Source organism: Gossypium hirsutum, chromosome A06 (assembly GCF_007990345.1).
Source record: "Gossypium hirsutum isolate 1008001.06 chromosome A06, Gossypium_hirsutum_v2.1, whole genome shotgun sequence".
Lineage (NCBI taxonomy): Eukaryota > Viridiplantae > Streptophyta > Magnoliopsida > Malvales > Malvaceae > Gossypium > Gossypium hirsutum.
Genome location: NC_053429.1, coordinates 15,528,950 through 15,541,503, shown reverse-complemented (window position 1 = coordinate 15,541,503; position 12,554 = coordinate 15,528,950). Strand labels below are relative to the sequence as shown.

At 35.3% G+C, this 12,554-nt stretch overlaps 1 protein-coding gene across 4 annotated transcripts; it reads left to right on the top strand.

Annotated features, from left to right (window-relative positions):
• The first annotated feature begins 381 nt into the window (after positions 1-381).
• On the top strand, positions 382-7,677 carry LOC107901249 (protein tesmin/TSO1-like CXC 5). 4 transcript variants are annotated; one of them, XM_016827178.2, is made up of 9 exons: positions 382-1,262; positions 1,601-1,705; positions 2,952-3,129; positions 3,533-3,892; positions 4,143-4,237; positions 4,314-4,408; positions 5,711-6,163; positions 6,571-6,641; positions 6,723-7,677. In XM_016827178.2, the coding sequence occupies exons 1-9, from the start codon at positions 955-957 to the stop codon at positions 6,750-6,752; spliced, it is 1,695 nt and encodes a 564-aa protein (XP_016682667.2). In that variant the 5' UTR covers positions 382-954; the 3' UTR covers positions 6,753-7,677. The 4 variants fall into 4 exon arrangements, with proteins under 4 accessions (XP_016682667.2, XP_040971134.1, XP_016682665.2 ...); XM_041115200.1 differs by having other exon boundaries at positions 386-1,262; positions 5,747-6,163; XM_016827176.2 differs by lacking the exon at positions 6,571-6,641 and having other exon boundaries at positions 388-1,262.
• Positions 7,678-12,554: the final 4,877 nt, after the last annotated feature.

Below are 12,554 nucleotides of genomic sequence, written 5' to 3'. Positions count from 1 at the left end.
GTTTTCATATTTTAAATAATATTTTGATGTATTAAAAATTACTTAATTTTTTTTATATTTTAAATAATCATTCTATATTTAATTACTGAGAAACATTTCATGTTTTAAATAAAATTTTTATAGACTATGAATTATTTAGAGTTTTGTGTAATTATTTCATAATTTTATTTAGAATTAAATATTTGGCATTAGCTGTTTTTACTATTATGGTTTCAATGGCTCAAATTAATTATTATTTTTTATCCACAGGGTGATATTTGCTAGAGGTTATGACAAGCTCATATTAGAGAGCTTGTTTTAGAATTTCCCCCAAATCTCGCTTTATATCCCCCCGTCACACCCTTTTTAACCCAGGTGCGGAAAACTTTGCGTTTTAAAAAGATCCAACGCTCATCAACTCACCACACTCACTCCTATGAATTTGACCCGTCAGATTAATTCTTTCAACGTGAACTGTCGGATCCAAAACCCAAAGGCGAATCTCACCGTTCAATAAACACCAAAAAAGAAAATTGAAATTTCAAAACTTCGCAAGAGAGAGGGAGGAGAACCGAAGGGGAGGAAGAGGAGGAAGAAGAACACCAACAAAAATTAAAAATAACAGGTGCTTCAACTTTTGTTTCTCTTTTCCTTCTTTGTTTTACAATATCAATGCTTAAAAAACTCTAGCTTTTCTCTTTCTCTCTCTATGCATCGATCGGAATCAAAATCCTCTTGGTTTTTTGGAACTTCATGGTGGAAATCTCGAGCTTGGTGGAATCGAAGTGCTTTTTCTTGGAATTTTAGGTTTTGGAGATTTTAGATTGGAATTTGGATCTAAAAGTGGTTCAATTCGAGTTTATTTAAGGCAATTTGTGAGATTATTTGGTGGATTTTCAGCTGTGGATATTGGAAAAGATTGGAATTTGAAATTTTTTTTATTTTATTTTTGAATTTTGTGGGAGCTGGAATTGGATGGGGGAAGGAGAAGGAGGTGAGTTCCCGCCAAAAAAGGTGCAATCGGGTACGGCAGGTCTTCCGGCCAAGAAGCTTGCGAGGCAGCTGGATTTCACGGCCGGTTTTGGCGGGGGTTCTTCTGGTGGTGTAGTTCTGCCGGAACACCCGCAGTTCACACAAGAGATGGCTGTGGCTTCGTCTTCGGCTGTGGCGGCTGCAGTTACTCAGCAACAGCAGCAGCAACAGATAAAGCCGCAGATGGTGGCGACCTCCCCTATAGCCGCTGCGCAACCTCCTCCTCTTACTACAGCATCGTCGAGGGTTATGTGAGTTTTTGCAATCAAAATTTGTGATTTTTTTTTCTTTTAGTCTGTTATATTCTTTTGGTGTTTGCTTTGTGGATTAATTCTTTCAATAAAATTAACTCTCTTTTTACTTCTTTTCCTTTTTGGAGAGTAAGTACAGTAAGGACGTCTCGTAACGTTTTCCCCTCACGTTTTATTTTTACATGCTTCAAAATTAGCTCTTTAGTTTCAGTTATCTTTTGAATCGAACTCTGGTAAATTTTCTTGAGTTTTTGTATGTCATTGTTTTAAAGAAATTAGTGGAAGTTAGTTAGCTGTACTCGAACTCTATTCTTTATCATATTTCTTTCTTGCTTCAGAAAACCCGAATCCCCAAAAGTAAAACCAAGACCTACTGAACTAAAAGATGGTACTCCAAAGAAGCAGAAGCAGTGCAACTGTAAACATTCTCGGTGTCTGAAATTGTAAGTACATTGACTAATATACGCTTTGGGTGTGTATGATTTCTTCCATGATTTAGTGATGCTTTGTGTGGAATTCTATGCAGCTAGAGGAGCTTTAGTTAGTTAGAAATGATTAGGTTTGAATCTTATCTTGTGACCATAATCTTAAGAATGTTTTTGTGCCTATATTTTTGTGCTACTTTAAGAATGTAGCTTATCTGATTAGTCTCAAAGTTTTTTAATCAATTTTTTCTTCTTTCAATTCATTTACAGAATGAAATGTCAAATGAGTTTGGAGGCCATTATGAGAAAAAAATTCTTGCAAAGTTGAGTTGGATAATAGACGGAAACATTGCCATAAATAGGGAAGTTTAGTGTTTCCTATGTGGTGTAGTGTTGTTTCTATCTATTTTAATGGAAAGAATACTACAACAGAAACTATCAAGTAAATACCCTTTTTGCACTTTACCAATATTAATTAATGAGTAGCTCTTAGAAGCAGGTTGTACAACATTATTTTTATATCATAGCCCCAAGGTCCAAGCTGAATCAACGTTATCTATTTTTCCAGGCTGAGAAGTTGTTCTTCCTAGCTTATAAGTTTGTTCTGCATTAGTTTCCAAACCCTTTCAATTTAGGTTGGTTTGCCTTGAGCAGCCTCAAAACGCAAATAGTGCAAGGTGTAGCAATATTTCCATCTGAACTAATTGCAGATCAGAAATAAGAGGAACTGTTGTAATTGCAGAAATAGGAGGAGCTTGCCTTCACTGTTTAAAAATACACTTCATTCTCTGTCCAACTGTGGTATGCTTCAGTAACGGATGGTTCTGGTGAAAAATTCCTTTAAGCTAGCCTTTCTTCCTACTTACATTGATCCTCTTCACCATATGCATCTAAATCTATTTTTTAGCTCTATGACAAATGTATAGATGTTTCCAACACACTGATTAGATTCAGATTTCATGTATGTTCTATTTGTTGAGAAGCATTCATGAGAAAGAATTGATAGAAATAGGGTTATGAGTTATGACTTCATGAGAAAGAATTGATAGAAATAGGGTTATGAGTTATGACTTTTATAGGTAGCATTTAGGCAGCTTGTCTTGGCATTTTAGATAGTACTCTTTTTTTTTTTTTCCAATTATTCATTCTTGTGTATGATTTTTTCTGTAAATATGAGTAATTAAGCCATTTTTTAATGTTAAGTATAATCCACATGTTTGATGGTATAAGATATAGAAAGTTAATAATGTAATGCTTTGATCAGGTACTGTGAGTGCTTTGCATCTGGCGTATATTGTGATGGGTGCAACTGTGTTAATTGTTATAACAATGTTGAGAATGAAGCTGCGAGAAGAGATGCTATTGAAGCAACTTTGGAGCGTAATCCAAATGCATTCAGGCCAAAAATTGCTAGCAGCCCCCATGGTGCACGGGATAGCAGGGTATGCTGGCCATATTTTTTCATTTAATTTACATTTATGAAATGCGGACTTCCCCTCTTTCACTGTATTGATTCAGAAAAAAGCCAAAAAATAATTTAATTTTTACCATTGGGATTCTAATGTTAATATTGCTTCATTTACATGTCTAGGTAGGGCCACATTTTTCTTGCCTTGACTCATTGATGGCCTTCTAGAATATTTAGAATGATATTCTTCTGTTGATCGTGTGACCTCACTTTTGATTTTAGCACATAGATTGTATCCTCTTTTCTTAATAGTATATGGTTAGACTGCTAAAAGATTATCTTGTGGAAAAAGATCCGGGCAGGGTATTTGGTAGCAAAATAGATAGAGCTTGCTACCCTTGACATTCTCATATGTACTAGTTTTGAAATATTTTTAGGAAGATGCCGGAGAAGTTTTAGTACTGGGAAAGCACAACAAAGGATGCCACTGTAAGAAATCTGGGTGCCTTAAAAAGTACTGTGAGTGTTTCCAAGCCAATATTCTCTGCTCTGAAAACTGCAAATGCATGGATTGCAAAAATTTTGAGGGTAGTGAAGAGAGACAGGCTCTATTCCATGGTGACCATGCCAACAATATGGCATATATTCAGCAGGCAGCAAATGCTGCCATAACAGGAGCTGTTGGGTCCTCTGGTTTTGCATCCATTCCAGTATCTAAGAAGAGAAAAGGACAGGAACTGTTCTTTGGGTCAACTGCCAAGGATCCATCTGTTCTCAGGCTTGGACACTTTCCACAGGTAAACACTGTCCATGCATATTTATTGACATTTTTCTTTTGGAGAAACTTCCTGAATCATATTTTAGTTACACTTGAATCTATCTAATCATATTTTGTTCTAACAAGGAACAGATGTTTGCTCTAGCTTCATTCTCATTCTTCAGCTGCTGCTTAACATTTGATTAGTTTACTATAGAATCTTTCTCATCATTACTTTTAGTTTATGCTTCTTGAACTTACATTGTCAGCTTATTTTATTTGTGAATCAGGCAACTCATATCAGAACTTCTGCACCTTCTCCTTCTGTGCCAGTATCCTGTGCAGCTACAACTGCTGCAGTGGGCACGTCAAAATTCACATATAGGTAAATGGAGTGTCTTGATGAAAGGATATCTAAGAACTGCATGTTCAGGAAACTAACTTATTCATTTTGGTGGAAGGTCTCTCTTAGCAGACATCATTCAGAAGCAGGACTTGAAGGAGCTTTGTTCTGTTTTGGTAGTTCTATCTGGAGAAGCTGCAAAGACTCTTGCAGGTAAATGGGCATACGTGTAAAACAATTCAAATTATTGGTTTAAACTTGCAGTGTCTAATTCCTGACCTACTTTTTACTTTAACCTTTGATTGGATTCCAATTAGTAAAGGGAAAAAGGGTAGAGGTTCTCGAAGGAAAGGAAAGGAAATGATATTGTATTCTTTTGTTTGGCTAGCTAAAATGAGTAAGGGAAAGGAAAGGAAAGGAAAGGATAGGAGCTACCTCTGTTTGGTTAAGTGGTGGAAAGGAAAGGAAAGGAAAGGAAAATATATTATATTATTTCAATTGTACTCTTTTCAAAATAAAATTAGTTTTTTTATGTATCACATGAATAATTTTGAAAATTAAAGAAAAATATTTAACGAAAAATATTAATTTATAATTAAAGCATATAATTAAAAATAAATTGGAATAAGTGTTTGCATTTTCCTGTAGTTATATGTGTTTCTTCATTTTTCTCTTTTATTTTTTAAAATTGTTTATAAATTTACAAAATAAAAATATTAATCTTTTAGCATAAATTTAAAAAATAATAGAAATTTATTTATTAATAGAGAAAATAAATTTTCATTTAGTTGTATACAATTTAAAGGCACTGGTTGTTAATTAAGTTAAATTATTAAAATAATTCTATAGAAAATAAAATATAATAAGGGCGCTGCAAGTAATAAGAGGTAAAATATAATAAGGTGTAATAAACTATTATTAAAGTACACCTTTCCTTTCCTCTCTGTTCCCTAATTTGGGGTAAGTAAAAATGAGAGTTTTGAATGAAAGGGAGGGGAGCTTACAATCCTTCCCTGATAAGAGTTTCCTTTCCCTCACATCTACTCAATCCAGATATAGTGTTAGTTCTTAATTTTTGTGTTTGCATGAGAATGCTTATTTTCACCCATGCTTATATATTGGAAAACAGTGTGAATTTGCATGTGTCATTTTCTGCATACTTTTTATTATTTTCTAATAGAAACAAATTTGTGTAATGCTGTTTATTTGAATCTTCTGCTTCATGAATAAAATAATGCTACAACTTTTTCTTTCAATTTAAGACATAATATTAGCATTTATAATTTGAGACTCTTTGTGATTGTCAACAAATATTGTGTTAAACTGTTCTGAATATTAATGTTGTTTCCCAAAACATTTTCTGTTACTTCAGATCAGTTTTGTCCTAGTGAAGTAAGAAATATTAGTTGGACACTTGATGCCAGTAGAAGAACCCCACATTTGTTAGCTTTGAATTTGCTTTAACAACCAACTTTTAGTCAGTTAATAGAAGTTACAATGTGCCTGTTTTTTCAGCTAATGGGTCTTCCCTCAATTTCTGTATGCATTCAGATCAGGGAAGTTTGACTGAAAAGCAGGCTGAAGATCAGACAGAAACTTCCTTTGTGTCATCCACTCAAGACAGGCTACAAAGCCAAAAAGATTTTGATGCTGAGAAAACAGTGGCTGATGATTGTTCAAGTGCAAACCAGGCTGATAAAGTTGTCCCTGAAGATTCCAGCTCAGATGGTGCTGATACACCAAAGGAAAGGCCTATGTCTCCGGGAACTTTGGCATTGATGTGTGATGAACAAGATACAATGTTCATGAAATCTCCCTCTAATGGGCTCACGGAACATGGCTGTAGCACATCTTCTCCATTACCTTACGGACAGGGCATGACGGAGATCTATGCAGAGCAGGAAAGAATTGTTTTGACAAAGTTCCGGGATTGTCTCAATAGGCTTATCACTTTTGGAGAAATAAAAGGCAAGTTCCCGTTTCCATTTACTGAATATTCACATCTAATTATATTTTGCACATCAAAAGGGAAGAAGTTTCAAATGATGAAACTATCCTTGACTTTATCAGTAACTAGGAGAGAACCAGTTTAGCAAAATTTTGAAAGACACTGATCGATATTCAATTAATGGATGTCTAGAGAAAGGGGATATGAAAATAAATAAAGTCCATATACTGACTTGGATCATTTTGTTTCACAGATATTTGAAATAAGTTTATTTACTTCTTTGGAATAGTAGGTATATGATGATATGATGGCATATGTAAAACATGGTTCACAATTGAATGGTTGTCTACAATGAGAAAGTTCTCATTGGTGCAATCAGCTACATATTCCATGTGGTTTCATGTATCTAATTGCTATACTTCTCTAGGATTTGTGCAAACATTCTGGACTGCTGGTAAATTGCTTTCTGTAGAGTGGCAGAGAGTGCATATTTTAAATGTATGTTATCTATTTTACAGTGTGTTATCTTTTTCATGCATGAACTATTGGGAATTGACAACTGCTCTATTTCATTTTCAGAAACGCAATGTTCATCATTGGCTAGAATAGAGATAGGTAGTCAAAGAAGCCTCAGCAATGGAACTGAAGTTGTGAGAACCGAGAGTGGGAATCAACAAGGATCCTTTACCAATGGAGTTCCGAAAAATGTCAGTCCACCTACAATAAAGACATCTCAGACGGCTGCTGTGGTCATCACCACTGCTAACAATGATCTTCAACGGCCTCCATCCCTTCCTGAAAACGGGGATGCTAAACTGAAAAACGAAAAACAGATGTAAAGATCCTAGATGCTGACAATTGGCACAAGGTATGATACCATAGTTATCTTCACTATACCACCCACTCCACCTTCAGCTTTGATGCGATATCAAGGTGACTGGGCTTCATTCTTAGAACTGACCAGTGCTCTGATCAATATATGCCGGTACTGATAAATTTATTGGTTTTCTGCCACAACAATCACTTCAACTCGTAACAGTATAAATTGCATGGTATTGTATACACTACATGCCAGTGGTTGTCAATAGCTTCTATTCATAGATGCTAGGAGTTTCATTAATCTATCTCTATATTTAGCAAAAACAAAGACGGTTTTCTAATTCTTTTTGGAATATGTAGCTTAGAGTCCTTTCCAAGAGAAGTTCGATTAATGGTTAATCAGTGAATCATGATCGAAAAACACCTGTGGGAATTATTTCTTGTATTGGGTGCTATTTGCCCCTCAATTTTTTACAGGGATTCTTTTTATAGCCAGGAGTTGCCTCAACCATTAACGTTCTTTCTTTTTTGTTACGTTTTAGGTCATAGTTTAATAATAAGGAAAAGGGTTTAGACGTTGGGTGGAATTTAAATCCAAACCCGTTGAATGCCAGTTTTTAAGAATGCTGCATGAACCAAGATAAACCCCTAGTTCATGTGTCTCATTGTTTATATGTATATTATTCTTCTGAAATGAAAATTCTCGACTTTGTTATTACTATGGCTCTTCATCTCAATGGCATACACCCGGTTTTCATTATCATTTTACCAATAATTAGATTTAGAACCATGTGATTGTTTTAAAGAATCGACTTATTTCAATTTGTTCAACATTTATTAAGAAAAAGAAGAAAAATCTAAAACCCTTACAGGGACTCGTCTGGTTTAATTACATATCAAAATACCACTTGGAAGATCAATATATTCATGAATTTTCTACATCGTGAAGAAATCACGAAAAAGAATTGAAAGCCTTTACCATGCAAGTGGGTTTTTTAAACCAATTTCTCCTTAAGCATAGTGAAGATTTTCAGAACATGAAACTGTTGTAAATTAAATAAAGCTTATAAAAAGTAAAGTACAGGAGAAATTTTATGCATAGAAATTGAAACAACCCTTGGCTATATGTATCGCCTTACATAGAATCCAAGTTAAAAATACATAACCTAAGTCAAGCATACCAGATATGATGAGATCAACGACCGATAATTGTACAGACTTACATTACAATCTAAGTTAAAATTACATACATAACCTAAGTCAAACATACCAGATATAATGGGATTAATTACCCATAATTCCCGTGACAACTATGAATCCCAATAAAATAGGGATTTTTATTGACTAGAAAACAAAAACCTAAGAATTCTCCCCCTAAACCAAGTACGTACGGTTTATATCTGACTTTGAACGAACTCTAAAAGTTCTCACAGTCATCACATTAGCCAATTGCTCTTGCATTGCACAATGCACCAATTTCACAATACTAGCTTTCTTAAGCTATTCAGTGCATAGTTGGATTCTTTGTAAAGTTTGATTGTAGAACTATTATCATAATGGATAATAGTTGTCTTGCATTGTTTCGAATCTAGCTTTTGCAAGACCTGTTTCAACTAAACTACTTGACATGCATAAGAAGCATCAACAACAATAAATTTTGCCTCCGTGGTGATAGATTTTCTAGTTTTGTTTAAAGACCAAGACACTGCTACTAAGCTCAATAAAAACACATAGCCTCATGTGCTCTTTCTATCTTCCAAATCTCCAGCAAATGATGTGTAAGAAACGAGCTTATCATCGCCTCCCTTCTTATAAAAATTCCAAACTAAGTTGTTTCCTTCAAGTATCTCAACACACTTTATTTTATGATGCTTGTAAATGAAGCTCCATAGGATTCTCCATATACCTACTAATAAGACTAACCATGAACCTCATAACTGGTATAGAGTTGCTATGGGATGCATGAGATTACCCACAACTTGTTTATAGTAAGTCTTGTCCACCTTTAACTTCACCCTCATCCTTCGTAAGCGTAAAGCTAGGAACAATTAGATTATAGGCAATGACTTTTTATCTGTCCCAAGCTTCTAATCTTTGTAACACTTCAAAACCAAGGAAATATATCTTTCCGAAATCTCTCATGTTAAACTCATGGTTTATGAAATCTTTGAACTCTGCAAACATTAGTTCATCATTTCCAGTAAAAATAAGATCAACATACAAACTTATGATTAATACTTTGCCATTAGTCTGTCTTAAAAGAACAAAGTATGTTGGTGGTCATACTTTTCAAAAACTCTTATGTTACATTTGGTAGGATTATTATTTTTTACACATATTTTAGTATGTCTTTTAGCAATAAACTAATTCAGTTGGTAATATTTTGCCACTCCCATGATTTATTTTTAACAAAGAGAAAGAAAAAATTCACTTATTTTGAAGAGGTCTTACTTTTAGAGTTATTATTTATCTTTCTAATTTCAAGTTTAAATTATATTAACTAATATTTATTTTATGTCTAACTATTGTAATATATACATAATAAAGAAAATTTTCCCTCATGTTATTGCACTTGTAACTGTTGAAAATTGGCCAACCATACTGCTGTGATATTTTTGGTTGAAGTGCATGCAGCTTGTAAACATGCTGCAGTACATATACTTGCTGTAATAGCAAGGTTTTTTTTGTTTAGTTTCGTTGTAATTAAACTAGTTGAAAATGAACAAACTTGATGACAGCTTGATACATTAGGTGTTGAATTACTAGTTTAGGTGGCTTGTTTATGTGTACAAGCAATGTTTTAATAGTCCCAATGCTGATTAGTGGGATTAGTTGAGTATTTGGTGATGTTTGGTTATAAATGTATTGTTTTTCTGATTGAAAAAATGAGCAAAATGAGCTAAAAAGCCACAAACTCCTTTGCTGAGCAAGTAAAAATATTTCTTGCATCTTCTTGCCTTATTCTGTTTCTTTGTTTTCTTCCTTTGCTCCTCCTCATCGCCAATAATTGGTACCAGAGCTTTTATGATCTTTGAAGGGCTGTTCAACAAATGGTATGTTTTTGTATTAATTTTTTGTTTCCGTTGCTTGTTAAAAAGAAATAAGTTGTCAAAGCATGTCATTAAGGACTGCTTGTAGAGAAGACAACATCAACTCAACCTTAAGAGACTCCCAAATAAGCTTGGAATACGCTGAAGGAGGAGTTTCAAGGAAAGTATGTGAGCTTATCAAGTGGTGCGAGCTCAACGAGATGTGCGAGCTCAGCGGGATGTGTGAGCTAGGAGCTTAGCAAGTGGTGCGAGCTCAGCAAGATGTTGCGAGCTACAAGCTTAACAAGTGGTGCGAGCTATGAGCTCAACAAGGGGTGTGAGCTGCGAGCTCAGCAAGTGGTGTGAGCCTTGTATAGTTGCGAGCCTATTAAAGACACCTATTGCAGACAGTATGCAAAGATGCGAGTCTGTCAAAAGGTGCGAGCTCAACAACATGTGGAAGGTCAGTGCGAGTTGTAAAGGTGCGAGCCTTGTATAGTTGCAAGCGTGTTGAAGATATGTGAGTTTGTCAAAGGTGTGAGCGAGTTATAAAGGTGCGAGCCTTGTATAGTTGCGAGCCTATTGAAGACAGTATGCAAAGCTACGAGTTTGTCAAAGGTGCGAGCTCAGCAACATGTGGAAGCTCAGTGCGAGCTGTAAAGGTACAAGCCTGTTGAAAACAATAAGCAAAGTGTGAGCCTATCAAAGTGTAAGCCTATCGAATTGCAAGCCGAAGTGACGGACAGTCTAAATGTAAACCCGAGTGGGTGCAAGTCGAAGTGGTGGACGGTCTAAATGCAAGCTCAAGTAGGTGCAAGCCAAAATGGCAAACTGAAGGCAAACAAATTATACTCGTAAATTGTATATGTAAGAAGAAACATGATTGTAATGAACAAGGGAACAAGGCAAGATGTTTTGTCAACTAAGACTGTGAAGGAGGAGAATACTCCATTTGATGAACAAATCTTTGGCATAAAAGAGTGGTATGGTCAATTGTGTGAGTCAAATTTGGTTGAAAATGAGGCCAAGTTTGAAAATGTACTGCTTGAGCAGGTTCAGCTTGAAACAAAGCATCTTTTGACTGCCAAGTTTAAAAATTGTTAAATGATTAGTATTCACAGCATGGAGTCTAAGGACGAGTGTTGAAAATTGGCCAACCATGCTACTGTGATATTTTTGGTTGAAGTGCATGCAACTTTGTAAACATGTTGCAGCACATATGCTTGCTATAACAACAAGGTTTTTTTTTGTTTAGTTTCATTATAATTAAGCTAGTTGGAAATGAACAAGCTTGATGATAGCTTGATACGTTAGGTGTTGAATGACTAGTTTAGGTGGCTTGTTTATGTGTACAAACAATGTTTTAATAGTCCCAATGTTGATTAATGGGATTAATTAAGTATTTTTTGATGTATTTGGTTATAAATGTATTCTTTTTCTGATTGAAAAAATGAGCAAAATAGGCTAAAAAGCCATAAGCTCCCTTGTTGCACATTTGTGAGCAAGTAAAAATATTTCTTGCATCTTATTGCCTTGTTCTGTTTCTTTGTTTTTGTAACACCCCTAACCCGTATCCATCACCAGAATAAGGTTACGAGGCATTATCGGATAATCGGATAATACACCACATTCACATACATTTATACATTCATACTCAAAATCCATTCAAAATATTCATAATGTCTTTCGTAAGGCTCTACGAGACCTTAAAACACACTTAGAAGTGGTTCGAGACTAAACCGAAAACATTTGCAAACTTTGAGAAACTTAGAAAATTTTCAAACATATAAGGGTCACATGCCCGTGTGAACAGGCTGTGTGCCTCACATGGTCACTAGACACGCCTGTATCACAGGCCGTGTGAAAACAGGGCATACATACTAACTTGTACCACACGACCAAGGACACGGTCACGTGCCATGGCCGTGGGAAAACTGGAGGGTTTACTGACTTGGGTCACATGGCTGACCACACGACCATGTTCCAGCCCGTGTGCCACACACCACCAGTAGACATGCCTGTGTGTCTAGGCCGTGCTAAACCTGTAGGGTATACTGACTTTAATTTGAAAGGTTACACCAGGGGACTCTACAGCCGTGTAGCATGATTGTGTGTCGCACACGGCTGAGACACACGCCCGTGTCTCTAGCTGTGTAGACAAAAATAAGCCATTCGTAAAGCCAATTTGCCACCCTATTTTCATGCACACAAAGCAACCCATATGGTACCATTTCAATACATATTTTAGCAACCAAAACATGCTATTCTATTCACATATCATGCCATCTATCCACAACTATTTCCACTACTCAATTCCATATTCATAAACATACCAAATTAATATGCCAAAATCATCAAGACTTACTTAAGTTCTAAATGCATTTCCTCATCAAATTATTATCTATAACATGACACAAATTGCACCATCTCATCATCTCAAAATTAAACTACAATATGCCAATCTTCCAAGCATTAATACATCATCTAATAATAAACCAAATGAACAACCATTTAGCTATATCAACAACTATGGAAAACATACCAAAACAAACCAACATATAAG